This window comes from Apiospora kogelbergensis, assembly GCF_038363985.1.
Source record: "Apiospora kogelbergensis strain CBS 113332 chromosome Unknown utg000001l_segment0_segment0, whole genome shotgun sequence".
Lineage (NCBI taxonomy): Eukaryota > Fungi > Ascomycota > Sordariomycetes > Amphisphaeriales > Apiosporaceae > Apiospora > Apiospora kogelbergensis.
Window position 1 is genome coordinate 1,899,349 of NW_027117418.1, and position 16,001 is coordinate 1,915,349.

Genomic DNA, 16,001 nt, shown 5'->3' on the forward strand with positions numbered 1-16,001 from the left:
GGTAGCCACGTAGCAAACCTATCTCTGCAGCTCTCGCGTTGCGACTCGAGGGGCAGCCTGCGAATACTCGGTGTGGATTGCTCTCACTGTCTGTATTGCAATGATGGCAACTGGAAGGAATTTTCTCTTGCCTTTGGTTGGCTTACACGCTCTGGACGGATTGATGATGGTTGGTGCAAGTGTCCAATTGGCATCGGTCTTGCAGTTTCGGCGAGGTACCCAGTACTTCCGGTGGAACGGGCAGCATAAAATCCGCTCTAGCCAATCAAAAACGCGGTTGTGCACTGCGTTGCAAGAAACGCTTCTGGAAATCTATGGTCTGGCCGGGGCTGGCTTCGAGTTGTTATGAAGAGCGTAGCAGCTATTCAGGCCTATTGTCTCTATTCACTTCGCATTATCTACATTGTTGGCGACTTGGTCCTGAATGTTCGCCTTCCTGATTGGCTTCTGATTATTCGGATCCAGGCCTTTTTGACGTCGCGCCGCTTCTCTCTCTGTTCACCCCCAAAGTCCGCGGCCAAAGGTGAACAAGGTCTTGCATCCAACTGCGCAACAACTCGCTCCCTTTCGCCAGAACTACACACATAATACCTATCTTTCACTCCCTCACACACCACTGCAAACCACCACCACTTCCCTCTTCTCCCACCCGCCTCCAGCCCTTGGTCCAGACTTGTCAACCTGTGTCCGGAACTAATTTGACTTTCTCCCCTCCACATGCATCAAACTACTCCGTATTCTTGCACCTCAAATTTGTAATCTCACTCCATCAGCACCCACATACATGAGCCGCCATCATGGAGGATCCTAACCAACAGGCCGATTCCCCGGCCCCCAGTCCCGCCAAAGGTAGAGCAGGCACTAACAGGAGAAACACCACAACACCAGCAGTCCCTGCCGCAAAGCCTGTCTCTAGAAGAGGCCGCGGCAAACCTGGTCGTGGCCGTGGGGGCGGCGGCCGTGGCAAAGGCCGTGGTCGCAACAAGACTTATGATGATACTCGGGTCCAGGCCGCCCATGAGCGCCAAAAAGACCTCAAAGAGATTTTCTCCGAAGTCGCCTGCGCCGTCAAGCCTGCCCTGGAAAGACTGGCTGAACTGAACACCAATCGTATGATTGATAACCCCAGCGCTCATAAGGAAGTTGCTGAGTACCGCGTCATCCAACGACAACTTCAGGACCAGCTCGACGCGCGAATCCAGAGCGTGCAGGGTGTCAAGTACCGGCGAGACAGTCTCGCTCAGACTGAATTCGAGATTCATAACGAAATCAGTCACCAGAAGTTCCAGGTTAGTCGCACTCACCATCCATGTCTATAGATGCTTGCCTGCCTTTGTTTGATGGGTTTCCTAACACCATTCCAGAACGGTTTCAATTATGCAACCGAGGAGCTACTGGATGGTGTTGCGAATCGCATTACTATCCTCTCGGAGCTCTTTCGCGAAGGTGCTGGGGTTAATGTAAGTACTTTTCCCTTCCTCCCACAAACCTTATCTCGCGTCCTGACCATCCCACCAGGTACCTGATTTCCGGTATGAGTATGTCGAGGAGCCAGATGCTGTTGCCAAGGACCAGGGACCCTACGTAGTCTTCAACAAAGACGGAGTTGAGGTGCCCTATCCAAGCTTACTAGCAGAGAACACCAAAGCATCTGCCATGAGGAGCACCATCCAGAAGAAGCCGAAGCCAGAGCCTAAACCGGGCCCTAAACGGAAAGCCGATGATGTCCCTGATGGCCAACCAGACTCCAAGAAGCACGTCAGCAGCAGCACTCGCAGCGGACAACTCCGGGAGGCCAACGGAGAAGATGGCTCAACCCCTCGACCTCGTCATATCGGTGGTATGATGTCAGCTGAAACCGAGCTCGAGGTCGAAGCCGAATCTAATGCCCCATCCCCGACTCCTCTTGAGGAAGACCAGTCGCCTGCTTCAGAGCTGAAGGGTTCGGAATATGCTTACGAGCCAGTCTATAAGAAAGACTTGCCCGATTTGCCTACAGGGGCATCAGAACCAGACACGTATGGCGTTCGCAAACTTCACAAGCGCGGGCCCAAAGCCAACAATCGTCTTATTATACCCTGCCAATTTCAGTTTGAGGATGGAGATATCGGCTTCCGTGACTCAACAAACGACTCTTCTCGCAAGGCCACGAAGGCCTCAAGAGGCAAGTTCCTTGACAAGCCCAACTCCCGCAACTGGCACCTTGATCAGACAATTGCATATTACAATGTGCTCGATTATGAGGACGATGAGCTGGATCCCGAGATTGTTAAGAAGCACAGGTTGCACCCCAAGTTTGGTTTCTTCCTACCAGACTCGCTGAACGAATCGGAGACGCCCGGGGAGCACGACTACGGCGTCAAGCCCATTGTGGCTGTCACACCGGACGGTAGCACTCTACAAGCAGCCCGTTCAGTAAGACCAATGTTCATGGACCAGGCACTGAAGTCTGACGATCGTAAGAACAAGATGGCTGGCATGCTGGGGACCTATTGCAAAGAGTTAGGCATTGGCATGGATGATATCACAACCGACGAGATGCGTGAAAGAGAACAGGATCTTCAGGACAGGCTACTTACCGAATCAGAAGAAGAAGCAGAGGCGTATGACGACGACGACGAAAGCGTCGCCTTCCTTTCACATGAGGCTGCAGCTCGTGCAGCTGAGGACGAAGCTATCACAGCCAAGACCTTTGGCACTTTCCTAGATGCCGCTGCGGCCCTAGAACAAGATGAGCGTCCTCAAGTTGCTATTTCGACCCAACGCGCGTCGAGACCTTACGACGCCGTAAGGGACGTCTTCGGGACTGCAGGCTCTACACCTCAGCCTGTGCCAGCTATTGTTGATACATATGGCCTATCGCTACTAGCCGATGTGTCCGAGACCCCGGAACTGTATCGGGGTCCGCCGGAGATGCCTCGCAGAGAGAGTGCAACGGTGGTAGACCCACCAGTCCGTGTTGCTCCACGCCAACTACCACCGGCTCCCACGCCGAATGCATTCTTGCAGACAGCTTTGAACCCGACACCGGGCTATGCACCCATTGCCCCTGCCCCGCCGCAGAATCCCGAAACGCAACCGCTTGCACCAGCTGCACGCAATCCTTTCACTGGTCAAAGCACGGGGAGGGGAAGCCCGGTCCTTCCTCCTCTGCGACCAGCAAAGAGGGACAACAAGCCTGTGAGCGGCGGAGTGACATCAAGTGCTCCTCTTGATATTCAGCAAGCACAGCCAAGCTCAGGTTCTCCGCCCGTTCCTGCTCCTCCAGCTTTAGCACCGGCTGGACCTCCTATGCTTCAGCCAGGCCCTGCGCCACCGCCGCAGCAGCCTCAAGAATTCGGTTCGCCAAGAGGCATGATGCAAACGAATACTGGGAACTTCTATCCTCCTGCGCCACACCGCGCATTTCACCACAGTTTTTCATTGCATGAGCCTAACGCCATGATACCCCTAGCTATGCAACCGGGCCCTCCAATGCCTCCAATGCCTCCAATGCCTCCAATGGCCCCTGGCCCCCCTGGCCCTCCTGGTACAGGCATGATGTACAACGGCCCTCCCCAGCCTCCTGTCTTGGCACCTTACCCTGCCATGTCACCACCCTTGCCTGGCCACGCACAGCTTGCGCCCATGGGGCCATCCCCTCCTATACCACCCTCCGCGTCTCCTCCTTTATCTGGCAACGGCAGACAAAGAAACTCCAGCACGTCGTCAAATAACGGCCAGAACGCGGGCAAGTACCGTAAGATTGCTGCTGCACCCATGGCCCACAGTCGCCCCTGGGTGCAGAATGGAGGGTCTGAACTACGGTTGTCAAACTACGACCCAAAAGGGTCTATTAAAGACTATACGGCGAACGAGCCGCCCCCGCGCAGTGGCCCGACGACAATCCGGGGATGGTCTGTCAACAACGTGTCCAAGAGCCGAAACAGGGGCATGAAGAAGGAAGGTTCGGCTGAAGACACCGGGTCTCCAAAATAGAGACACCAGGACGCTCCTTCCATTCTGCTTGACCATCAATCCTTGTTCGTTCTTGATGCTCGCCCAGTGAACATTTGCATATTCTCATCAGCGGCGTTTCTTTTTCATGGCATTTTCATTCCATATACTGCTCCGTACAGCAGAGAGCATACCCCCTTAGTTCAGTTTTGGCTTTTCCCCCTTCTCTATTGTTTCCCAGCCGCGCATAGCATAGCGTAGCCAGAATTGGTTTTTGTACATAGGGTATATACACATCGCATCATCATCGTCATCAGCCTGGCAGGAAGGAAAGGCTCATATTTTTCGCTCCATAGGACGGACGTTGGGTTTCGTCCCTTGCATTTTGTTTCTTGTTAATCACCCTCTTTTCCAGCTAGCACTTGAGAGGAGGTTTTGAAGCCAGGGGGAGACAACCACAGATAGATCTGTGTGTGCTACCCGCCACTTGTTTTTTTTTTTTTTGCATGGAACTTGCGTCCAGGGAGTTGGCGGTTTATCATTATTGGCAGAAGAGCAATGGGAATTACTTATTGCACCTGTGTTTTCTCTTCTTTCATTCCACTCCCACCTACGATGATTCGTGAGACTAGGCGAGGGTCTTGAGTATCGGCGGCGGTAGTGGTTCACAAAAATGGAGGGTTTGCGTGTGTCTGTTGTCCGTGGTTACTGACGACGGAAAAACTTTCGGCTGGTTTATTATCTAGACCGTTTTCGCTGTTTCGTTTACATGTGCCCACGGTGAGGGGAAAGGAAGAAGACCATCCATATGAGGATGTGGTGGCAATAATAAAACGAATAACGGGACTTAATCACAGCTCCACGGAACGAACCCTTGGGAGTCTGTTGCGACCGTGAACTATTACCCTCATAAATACCTATTAGTTTTGACTGTTTTTACAGCCCGAATGCTCCGTGTGCATGGTTAGGCACATCTGCTCCCGGCTCCACCTGTATCCAGTTCATAGACAAGGAGAGTTCAGACAAGTCAATACAGTCAAGGGTTTGGTCCAATTCGATCCAAGTTCCGTCTTGTTCACCTTATGTGTCCGTCTCGCCTAATATACAAAGTTTGCCCCAGTGCTCTCCTCATGTCTTGTTCGTGTCGACGAGCGAGACGATATGGGAGGGGAGAGATGTATACAAAAGAAAAGGCAAGAAACAAAGAGCACGACAGATATTACACGCCTCATACTTGAGCACGTTGGGTATTATTCACCAGAATCAGAAAATAGCTACTCACTCCCCATCATCCTAGCCCCAAGTGGTTGATTTCTTCTCTCGGAGATCTCAAAGATAAAGCAGCGGCTCGGCAAAACCAGCCAGTTAGTCACCAGAGATCAACTATCAACGTAAACCTCGTTTCAAAACAGCCAACTTCTTTCCGGCCAGGCCCGTCGTGTCCAATATCCTCCCAAAACGACATACACTCCACCTAGATCGGCGTGTTTGTCATGTCCGGGAACTGGGCAAACATGTGCGGGTCGGCATTAGGGACTACAGGCATCCCACCCATAGGCATGGCCATTTCTAGCTCAAGTTGGGCCCGACCCAAAGCTCCATCGGGATGCATGGGGTACATTTGGGCCTGCATGGTGTCGCCATCAAAGATCACCATGTTCTGGATGGGCGGCTGGCTTTGACCAAGCACATTGATGACATCTTGGGCAAGCTGGCCACCCAGCACAGCCGTTACCGGGGCAATCTCCCCACCTACGTTACCGAGAAATCGTCGCAGGAAGTCCGACCGGAGGGTCTCAGCCGGAAGACCCAGGCCTTGATGTATCGAAGTCGCTTTCTTCACAAAAAACTCGAGGTCCTGGTGGTTGTGGCTGGGAAGGCGGTTGTGTGCAGATTGGAAGCCCCAAAGTGTGCGCAGGCACGAGAGAGCCGGCGTCACTGTCTTCAAGCGGCGCTTGGAGCCCTTGTACTCAGCAGGCAAGGAGCTCGTTTCAGACGCCAGGTCCCACGTCGAGTACAGCTCGCGCTTTGTGACCATCTCGATTTTCTTGCCCCCTTCTTCCTTCTCCTTGACGTCGATGACACTCCGAGAGCGTGTCTCCTCGCCAATCTTGGTAGGGATGTTGGCCTTGTCGCGTTGGAGAACATAGTCATGCTCAATCAGATCGCTGAAGATATAACCGTAGAGTCCATGCGTTCCAGTTGCATAGAACTGGCGGCTGTGGAGCCGAGTAGCGGTGTTGATGAAGGCCAGGGTTGTAGGGTTCAGGTCAGTGGCAATAATTATGTCGAATGCGGCAAAGTAGGACGGGCCCTTGTCCATGATGCTTCCATCGTCGGCAAAAACTTGTACGCGAGGGTTCAGCTTTCGGATGTTCTCACTCGCTGCTTGAGCCCGGTTCTGGCCAATGTGTTCCTTGGTCAGAAAGAACTGAGCACCCAAGTCAGCTTCGGTGACCGGCTGGTCGTCCACAACGGTGAGTGAACCGATTCCGGCAAGCACGAGATTCTTGGCAATCTCGTTGGCAAGTGCTCTCATGGTGATGAGCAAGACGGTTGCACTTTGAATTCGCTTCTGTGCTTGCATTCCCCAGAGCCGAATTTGGCGATCATACAGAGCAATTTCATCTAAGGTTTATGTCAGTTATACGATTCTAAAATAAAACAAAAACGATGGACGATGAGACGTGGGGGATATCTTACCAGCCGTGATATCTTTGTCGTGGCCGTGTGCAAGACCGTGGCCGTTGGTGTCCTGAACCGGGGCACCAACAAAGTTCATCGGCTGACCAGGCATCATCATCATCATTTCGGGGTTGGCGAAGGCTATTCCATTGCCGTCGGGAATCTGATGATGGGGGATAGAAAACGCGGCAGACTGGGTTAGATCAGGAAGCGTGAAATTATGACCGTTCATAGGAGGAAGCGGCATGCTCATATGGTTTGCCACGCCGTTGGCATCATTGGGCTGCTGTTCGGCAACGGGGGCAGCAGCAGGGGCAGCAACAGGAACGGCAGCGCTTTCGGCAGGCCGCTCCGGCAGAGGAGCCGGCTTGTCGTTTTCGCCAGGTTGTTGTTGGCCTTCCATGTTTGTGGTCATGTGACGGGCGAGTGAAAGGACGAGTTGATGTGGTGAGGTGGTTGAGGTGGTGGCGCAAACGTGCAAGATGAAGACTTGTCAATCAGAGAAAGTGCCCCAATGGAGGTCGGCAAACAATCTCTTGGGTCGTGTGACGAGATGCGTTGACGTCAAATTATCCTGAGTTGGCGGCAAGGCTCAGGTTGATTGCAATCGAGTACGGAGTAAATGGAATAAAACTGCGCTTGCGAACAGGAACTCGACGTATTCAAGGGCCCTGCTCTTAATTGGTCTGGGGGTTGATTACACCAAGCGACCGGGTTGTGAAGGTGTTTTGGCAGTCAAAATTGCTCTCGCTGCCTCGTTGCCTGTAAAAAAAGATGCTGATAGGTGTCTTCCTCTTGATGGACGCTGAATTGATCTATCACAATCCATCCAGCGCGTCAGTTTAGGAGTCTCTTGGGGTTTAGCGGCCACTGGTTTGATTGAACGCCAGGTACACTCACTCACTGTAAGTTGGCGTGAGGCTGAAGCACTGGCAGTCTGGCACACACTGGCATAAAGTGGATACATGGCCAAAGGTACCGCCTACTTGCTACTGACTGCACTGCGTATTGGCTTCCTCTGGCAAGCTGCATCGCACGTCAACTCTATCCGGTTTCTGGTACGGATCCTGCAGCAGCTGACAGGACCAGATAGTTAGAGCGCTAGGTCGGTTACAGTGATCACACGTACTGAACATCCCAATTCCAACCCGAACCTCTTTGTATCAGTAATTCTGTCAAGTAGAGAGAAGAGAGAAGTTGTTGATGCTTGAAACACATGGCATGAGCCGGTTCCATGGCGGAATGATGTACGCAGCCGAAAACGGCAACTGCTCTCCAGGGCTGTATGGGGCCTAATAAACCACCACCCCCTGTACAATAAATGAATAATACACAGGCCTTTGCCAATACAAGCAGATCGCCTATATGGCTCTGACAGGCTGCTTTTCGGCGTGAGGCATCTTGCACTCAGCAGCTTGGTCATATGGACCATTCATATCATCAACAATCAGACTTGCTATTATTAACGTGCCAACTTGTTTGTTCAGCCCGGCCTTACATCATTCCAAGTGACTGACATGCGGCAGGCAGGCATGACCCCGCGGTTAGTTGCACTAACCGACGCCCCCGTAAAAAAGGGCAAAGCCAACTGAAGTATTAGCTAATAATGGCAAGGAACGAAGCGGCCAAGCGGACAGCAGACAGCGGATGGCCACACCAGCACACACGAACCTTCTACCTTCCCTTTTGATCCCGCACTCTACGCCTACTCGGTCATTCCCTGAACCATGATTGATTACTGTCCGAGTCTGAGTCGCTGACGGCAGGTCTCACTCCTTGAACATCGAATCTGCAATTCTCAAACTTCAAGTGCGGCACTGGCCCGTCCTGCTTCCCTCCTGTCCCGATTTCCAAGGCGCCTGCCGAACCAAAAATCCACGAGTGCTCTGCTTCTACACACGATCCAAAAGTATCCAGCCACTTGAGTCAAACTACTTGGGACAAGCGGCTTTGGTTCACCCACTGGTCCCCATTACGCAAACGCCTATTATTCGCCCTTTGTCACTTCATGGTATGTACAATGAACCCCCCACCCCCCATCGGAGCATGGCATCTCGGGAACATCCCATGTAGAGCCTTCTTTCACACAGCCCTCTCGGAAGACCATGAATTACTTGAAATCAGTTGAAATCCATATGCTAATATGCCCCCGTTACTAGTCGAACAATCAATCTGAGCGCCCATCTGACACTGACAGATATCGCTCCGCTGATGAGATCATCCGCTCCATTCTCGATGACCAAACCTCAACATCTGCCGAGATAAGCCCATCTGGCGAGCTATACCGAGCCATCGAGAGATTCCACGCAAACGCCCATCGACGACCTGGCCTTGTCCAAAGCGCACGCAGGGATCTTGTTCGAAGCCACCTGAACCGTTGGGCTTCTGCCTCCGCCTCTGCTTCTGCCACAGCCTCTACTGCACCTTCACGCTCGCCATCGCTCTCGAGTATGTCTTCCGGGGCTCAGAACAATGCCTCGGAAACCCGTCGTAGATTCTCCAGAGAACCGCAGCAGCCGACGACCTCGGGAGCGCCCTCCTTGCCCCCGCTTCGCTCGCTTACCTCGAGCAGACGCCCCCCAATGATGTCTGCCCCGGGGTCTTCGACTATCCCGGGAAGAAGCAGCCGATGGCGGAGCTCTGATCGATTTTTGGAGAGGAACCGCCATGGTGCTGCAACCCAACCCGCAACCGGTAGTGCCAGCAACAGCAACGAGCAATCCGACCATATGATGCAGACGTTATTCGAACAGCAAAATCCTCGCCGCCGCAGAGGCAACCGAGCGGAAAGGGAACCCTCGCCGCTGGATAGCGCATACTCACAACGACAATTCGAAGAAGACGCGGGCACGCAACTACGGGCATTACTAGATTTCACAAATACGCCATCACATTCTTACTCTGAGCTTTCTTTTCCTTCGCCCCCTTGCAGTCTCTAGAACCTAACGATGAAGGCCGCCGGGCAAAGAGACGCAAACTGGACTCTGATCGATTGACTACTGGCTTCAGGGGATTTCGGTACGGAAAGTTCGGGCAGGTCGAGCCTGGCACGCTAACCATGGAAATGGTAAGCTGCGATGGGGGCATTTACTCCGATGATGGACAGAGCTACGCTGCGGAGAATATTTTGAAGAACGACCCCACGGTATACTGCACCAAAGGCCCGCGGTGTAACATTGTGCTTAGGCACCAGGGCGCTACTGCATTCACACTTAAAGAACTGGTCATCAGGGCTCCCCGATCCAATTATACTTCACCCGTCCAAGAGGGTATGGTGTTCATATCAATGGACCACGACGAACTGCTGGCACGGACAGCCCAGTATCAGATCCAATATATGCCGCCAAGTACGTCGCGGCGCGATCGCGTGGCGCAACCACTGGCACCCATTTACTCAATCCGACACAACGAGGACGGAAGTACGATGACCAGAGCTCAAGCGCGGGCCCGGCGTCTATATAATATGGGGCTGGACGATGAGGATAACGATTACCGGGTCGCCCAGCTTCCTTCGGAGTTTACGGGCACGCCGCCGCCTTTTCGCGTGACGATAGATTGCGACGACGAGGATGATGTCGACGACGGCTTGGCTAGGTCAGACTGGCGCACACCCAGAATCGGGTCGTTACCTTTCGAGAGTGACAGCAGTGATGATGCAGGAAACCTCGACGATTTTGGACTTGTCAGCCACTCAGATGCATATCACCGGCCATACCGAGCGCGGCGAAGTGCCTTTGTGGATCTAGAGACAAGTACTCCGTCGCGGGAGATGTCGCAACAACCTGAAGGCGGCGAGATGATGGCTCCGAATGCGCGCTTCTTCATCGAGAGGGACAAATCCAGATGCACCATCAAATTCGATCCTCCAGTGTCAGGCCGCTTCATTCTGCTCAAGATGTGGAGCCCACATAGGGACCCGAGCTCAAATATTGACATCCAGGCTGTAGTGGCCAGAGGATTCGCAGGACCGAGATACTTCCCGCATGTCGAGCTCAGATGAAGGGGAAGGGGTGGAGGGAGCAGTATGAAGACACGAACTTTGATGATGGCAATAGACTGGTGATTTGGGGCAGAAGCGCATACATATACCGGGGCACAGCATGAACTACTTGCATCGAGGCGTTCCGGGATGTTTATGTATTTTGAAGAGATGATGCACACCAAGGCTCCCAAGGGACGAGCCATATGGACGGGAGTGAAGGAAATATACCCATTTGGTGCGAGATACCCAATAAGTGTTTGGTTTCAATGATTTTGGCTTCTAGTGTAGCAGCATCGAATGATCATTGCACCTAGGAACTGACTGATGGGGGAATATATTCACGTAAACGGATATATTCTCAAGGCTTACATTACCTTCAACAGACTGGCCCAGGACTTGGCTGCATGCTGCGTCCATGGGCTAGTCACACGACAATTATGAACCATAATGACATTGTCCGGGACGTGGGGCAGCGTCCAATTAGAAGTGTGGCCGCTAACCTAATAGGCAGTAGTCAGATGCAGCAGCCGGGCAGTACATGGCGGCGGCTCCATGCCTTGGTGCAACCAGCAGTCTTTTGCTGCCTGTATTGGGCGTTGGACAAAGCCTAGACGCTCGTCCGTGTTCAGTTACAGACGCCTACACCGTCCACACCGTAGGGAACTCGGGGCTGGAGGGAGCAAGGAGTCACGCCAGGAGTGGCAATTCAATGCAGACTCTCCATTAACTCATTATGAGCCGTTTGAGTCATCACTTAAGTGTAGAGATCACTCAGGTATACGGAGAGAGAAAAGAAGAAAGAAAAAACCCGGACTTAATTAGCAACAACTCCAGCCAAAGAGTCCCAGTTTGGTAGCACAGCATCCATACTGATCAATCCCAAAGTTGCCTGAGCCCCACCTTCACACAATTTGCAGCCGTCGATAAAGACTTTGGCAATTCCCTTCTCTACCCAGCACTGGACAATCCAACAACATCACGAACACCCACTTTGATACCCACCTGCATTCTTTGAGCAGTTCCTGCATAGAAGATTTGATCATAGACGATCTATCTACCATCCTACTACCCTCAGTTCACCTCAATACGACATCCATATCAATCCATCATGGCGGTACGAGCTCAGTTCGAGAACTCCAACGAGTAAGCAAGCCAATTGCCCCACCATCAAATCATCTCACATCCCACCACGGCTCGGCTCTGGACCCTTGACTAGGAATCCGCGAGAGAGCTTTGCGGCGCAAACTCATAGCTGACACTCTCAACTGTAGGGTCGGTGTCTTCGCGACTCTGACAAACTCTTATGCCCTGACGGCCGTCGGCGCAAGCGAAAACTTCTACAGGTAAGCTATCTTATCCGTCGCCCCTCCATTCCGCCCAGGGCGGTGGGCGAAATACCCCGCTATGGCGATTTATTGAGAGAGCGCGAGGCTGACCTTCGTCCCAGTGTCTTTGAGGCGGAACTTCAAGATGTCATTCCCATCTGCCGTACCACCATTGCCGGTACGCGCATCATTGGCCGATTAACAGCCGGGTACGTATCTTCCCTAAATCTGGGGTTTGGTGCAATTCACTGACGTTTTGACATGGCAATAGAAACCGCAAAGGTCTCCTAGTGCCCACATCTACCACCGACCAAGAGCTGCAACATCTGCGGAATTCATTGCCCGATGAGATCCGGATCCAGCGCATCGAGGAGCGCCTGTCGGCCCTCGGGAACGTGATAGTCTGCAACGACCACATCGCCCTGATTCACCCGGACCTGGAGCGCGAGACGGAGGAGATCATAGCCGACGTGCTGGGCGTCGAGGTGTTCCGTCAGACTATTGCCGACAACGTGCTGGTAGGCTCGTACATGTCGCTCAGCAACCAGGGCGGCCTCGTGCACCCCAAGACCAGCATACAGGACCAGGACGAGCTCAGCAGCCTGCTGCAGGTGCCACTTGTCGCCGGCAGTGTGAACCGCGGCAGCAACGTGGTGGGCGCCGGAATGGTCGTCAATGACTGGATGGCCGTGACGGGTCTCGATACCACGGCGACCGAGCTGAGCGTCATCGAGAGCGTCTTCCGCCTCGGCGAGGGCGCTGCTCCCGGCAACATCTCCAGCAATAAGGATACCATGGTGGAGAGTTTCTACTAAGAAGCTGGAGCTGGAGACGGAGCTGAAGGACGGAAATTGGGTAGTAGTGAAATTGGTACTGGTCAGATGAAGGTTCAGTGTCATAAAATGCTACATCCATCAGATAATATGAAGATATCGGGAAATCTGCCAACGTGTTTCTATTATTGCTGTATTACGTTGGTTCGTGTTGGTTATTTCGGAAGAATTCTTTTGAACCCAATATTCGTGGAAAGGTTTGGCCACCACAACGCGCCATACGAAAGCCACAACGACAACTCGATTCCTGAAGGATGTCCAAATGGTTATGACAAATAAGGTAGCAATGGGCAGTTCTTTTTGATATGAATGTTGTTTCTGATCAATGTTATAAGACAGCGTACCCAAATATGTTTCATGACCTTGAGCTCCAGGTTCGAGAAGGGGTCGTAAGGGACATGATAGCCGGCAAGTGATGGCGATGCCGTACACCGTTCAGCATGCGTTGCTACGCGCGAGTTTACTCTCGCCTGCTGCAGGCAGTGGGCTTATCTTCGTGATTTTGAGGCTGATCGTGACAGCACGCGGCCGAGTGTAGACCCGGTCGGGTTTTTACTGTACTCCTTTCTCGAGGGTCCCAAGATCAACGCGCAGGCATGGTAAGGGAAGATCGCGACGGCGCTACGTTACCATTATACTCAAGTCATCATGTAGGTAGGTCTGGATTTAGAAACTGGCGCGCCCCCCTTGAGGATGGAAAAGGGGACTTGAGGTGGAGAGCCATGGTTATTACCCTCATCTCACTCGATGCAACATAGATAGCCAAGATTAATCACGGCAATTCGATTATGGCGGAGATTATCAAGACCCTGGGAATCAGCAATAGATCGGTACTATCTTGCCTATCTGCAGATGAATAAATGAGAATCTTGGAACACAATCACGACACCCGGTTAGCTGTAATCCATCGTGGGAACGTGGATGGATAGGCATGGTCATCAAGTAGCATTCAACCAGGCCATTTCTTGTTGATATTGCATTGGCTCCAGGAATGGCAGTATATCAACAGCATAAACCCACTGACTATAAGTAGATGGGCTTTGTCAAAAGGGCTGTTGCAGAACCTGAACCGGGTAGTTTGCGATGTTCGGTTGCTGAGCAATGATTCCTTGAAATCATGTTTAGTGCGGTACGACGTCACTTGGCGCAGTGACCTCATAGTAAATGATAATTGGAGATATCGCATGGTCGCAATTCTTACTGCAAAGTTTACTATGGGGCGGCATTGTGTGATAGTGTGCATAGTGTGCTCGGTAGAGTAGTGTAAGTTGAGGCGGCGCGGCTGGCTTGCCAGTGCTGACTTCTGGCTGACGACGCGGCTCACCGTACGCAATGTAGCACTCACTCAGGCGCAGTGTGGGTTTCTCCTCTCGGTTGTTCCTCCAGCTCCATACTCGGCATGTAGCTCGAGGCCTAAGCACAGAGTATCGAATTGCTAGCAGAGTCAGGATGGATGTTGTTATTTCCACGGCAAATAACAACGTGAGCCCATGGTAGGTAGGATGGTGGTCTTGCAGAGTCTAGACACGTTGCCTGCTCAACAACATACATACACTATCTCTATCTTGCCGAGAGTCGGGGCAACGATCGTCCACGAGGGAAGCCCACTATGTCGCGATGGGCTTGTCTCTGCTGTGCATTGGTTAGTATGGAGAGAAAACGTCAGACAGACATGCAAGCTCCGACTGAACAAACTCGAGCTGCGTGCGTCCCAGCCACTTGGATTCGAGCCCTCTTTCTGGATATCCCTAGTCGCCGCGAATAGATGGAAGGTGTAGCAGTTGTTCCAGTATTTTACCTTCAATCAGGGACTTTCTCCTCGATCCCTCAGCCATGGCAGAGCATGGGCTGATCCACTTGTAGTCCCTGGATTCGATCATGCAGAGAAACCCAACCCTCTCGTTTGTTCACGCCCGCCTTGGAAGAAAGCCATCTCTTGCCTGATAGGATAGCGTCATCGTCTTAGACATGCGGCTTAGAAATAGTCGAGTGAGCCGGCACACTCGAGCCAGCCCTTCTGAGGGCTTGATCTATCTCCTATGGTGATGATGTATGGGCATGATCCAGTGTCTTAAGAAGAGTTTATTGCATGTGCACCACGACTGTCCGCCCTTGTTAGATGGCTCTTATTCAACTTCCCTAATCTCTAATTTCTCTCTGCCTCTTTTCTTCCGTCTTCTTCTCGTCGTCGACATATCTTAATTCTCATCGAGCCGACAGACGAATCAACCACGAAAAAGCGAAAAAGAGAGCTTCATCCCTGCCCACAACACTGCAGTAGCCCAGACCGCCCGACCGCCGACCGCCAACCGCCCGCCCTGCCTTCCTGTTTTTTGCAGGCTGCACCACCGGACGGCGAGACCCCGCCTTAGGAAGGACGGGACACAGTGATTAGCTGCAGTTGTCAGCTGTGGATGAGGGGGCCCTGGCACTATCAACACGCTACGCTACCCTTGCTCACCCGGGGCACCCAGACGCTGCACAACTTGCTGCTGCTGCTGCTTGTTGCTTGCTGGCTGGCTGCATAGAGGGTTGTCAAGTAGAAACGACGGCATCTGTATTGGGCAACCAAAACAAAACATCCTTGTTATTCTTCTTGTGTCTCTTCCTGCAAAACTCAAAAAAGCCCACAGACGTCTCCGGTTGCGCACGCCCAGAACCCGATACCTGATCCTATCACACCGCGCCGCTCCTCTCACCAAACAAACACCAGCAGACAAACAGACAGACCCCGGAGTCGAGGCGAGTCGACTCACCACCACACCCGCACCCACACTTTCAACGCCCCTCCCAGAAACCTCGGCACTACTTGATCCTTGTTGCAGGGGGTCAAGCTTAGCTCGTTTTCGATCTTCGAGCCGCTGCACCAAGCAAGTTATTCGTCTCAGGTCCAAGGGAAACGCGGATGCGGTAGGAAGGTGGGCAGCTTCCACTTCTTGATCTTTGTTGGGCTCGGGTTCTCTGGCTCCCTAAGCAAGAAAAAGCTCGAGATCTTACATCACGACCGGCTTTTGGATATCGGTGGTTGTATATGAGGCACTGGATCCCAACATCCTTACTTGGTCCCTACTTTAACCAAAATCCTAGCAAGATCAACTTACGACTTTGCACATTTCGGATACCCACAACCGCCTCGCCCCCTGACAAGGTTCATAGAATCAATGCTAAGAGTCGACCCACGCTCGCAGGCCCCAGGGCCGAGAGGAAACGCGGAAACGAACGCTTCTTACGCGAATGACA

The 16,001-nt window shown here is 52.6% G+C and overlaps 5 protein-coding genes across 5 annotated transcripts; 4 read left to right on the top strand and 1 right to left on the bottom strand.

The window, feature by feature from the left end:
- Positions 1–797: 797 nt before the first annotated feature.
- Positions 798–3,978, top strand: PG998_000599 (uncharacterized protein; the record flags this gene model as incomplete). Its single annotated transcript, XM_066867417.1, has 3 exons — positions 798–1,289; positions 1,365–1,460; positions 1,519–3,978. 3 exons carry the CDS (start codon positions 798–800, stop codon positions 3,976–3,978), a joined length of 3,048 nt encoding a protein of 1,015 aa, XP_066735832.1.
- Positions 3,979–5,410: 1,432 nt separating this feature from the next.
- PG998_000600 (ThiF family protein) lies at positions 5,411–7,024 on the bottom strand (the record flags this gene model as incomplete). The annotated part of the gene is made up of 2 exons (XM_066867418.1): positions 5,411–6,564; positions 6,640–7,024. 2 exons carry the CDS (start codon positions 7,022–7,024, stop codon positions 5,411–5,413), a joined length of 1,539 nt encoding a protein of 512 aa, XP_066735833.1.
- A 1,605-nt stretch (positions 7,025–8,629) lies between these two features.
- PG998_000601 (uncharacterized protein) lies at positions 8,630–9,560 on the top strand (the record flags this gene model as incomplete). Its single annotated transcript, XM_066867419.1, has 2 exons — positions 8,630–8,632; positions 8,781–9,560. 2 exons carry the CDS (start codon positions 8,630–8,632, stop codon positions 9,558–9,560), a joined length of 783 nt encoding a protein of 260 aa, XP_066735834.1.
- A 119-nt stretch (positions 9,561–9,679) lies between these two features.
- On the top strand, positions 9,680–10,621 carry PG998_000602 (uncharacterized protein; the record flags this gene model as incomplete). Its single annotated transcript, XM_066867420.1, has 1 exon — positions 9,680–10,621. One exon carries the CDS (start codon positions 9,680–9,682, stop codon positions 10,619–10,621), a length of 942 nt encoding a protein of 313 aa, XP_066735835.1.
- A 1,090-nt stretch (positions 10,622–11,711) lies between these two features.
- PG998_000603 (uncharacterized protein) lies at positions 11,712–12,743 on the top strand (the record flags this gene model as incomplete). Its single annotated transcript, XM_066867421.1, has 4 exons — positions 11,712–11,746; positions 11,875–11,946; positions 12,051–12,137; positions 12,200–12,743. 4 exons carry the CDS (start codon positions 11,712–11,714, stop codon positions 12,741–12,743), a joined length of 738 nt encoding a protein of 245 aa, XP_066735836.1.
- Between the last annotated feature and the right edge of the window lie 3,258 nt (positions 12,744–16,001).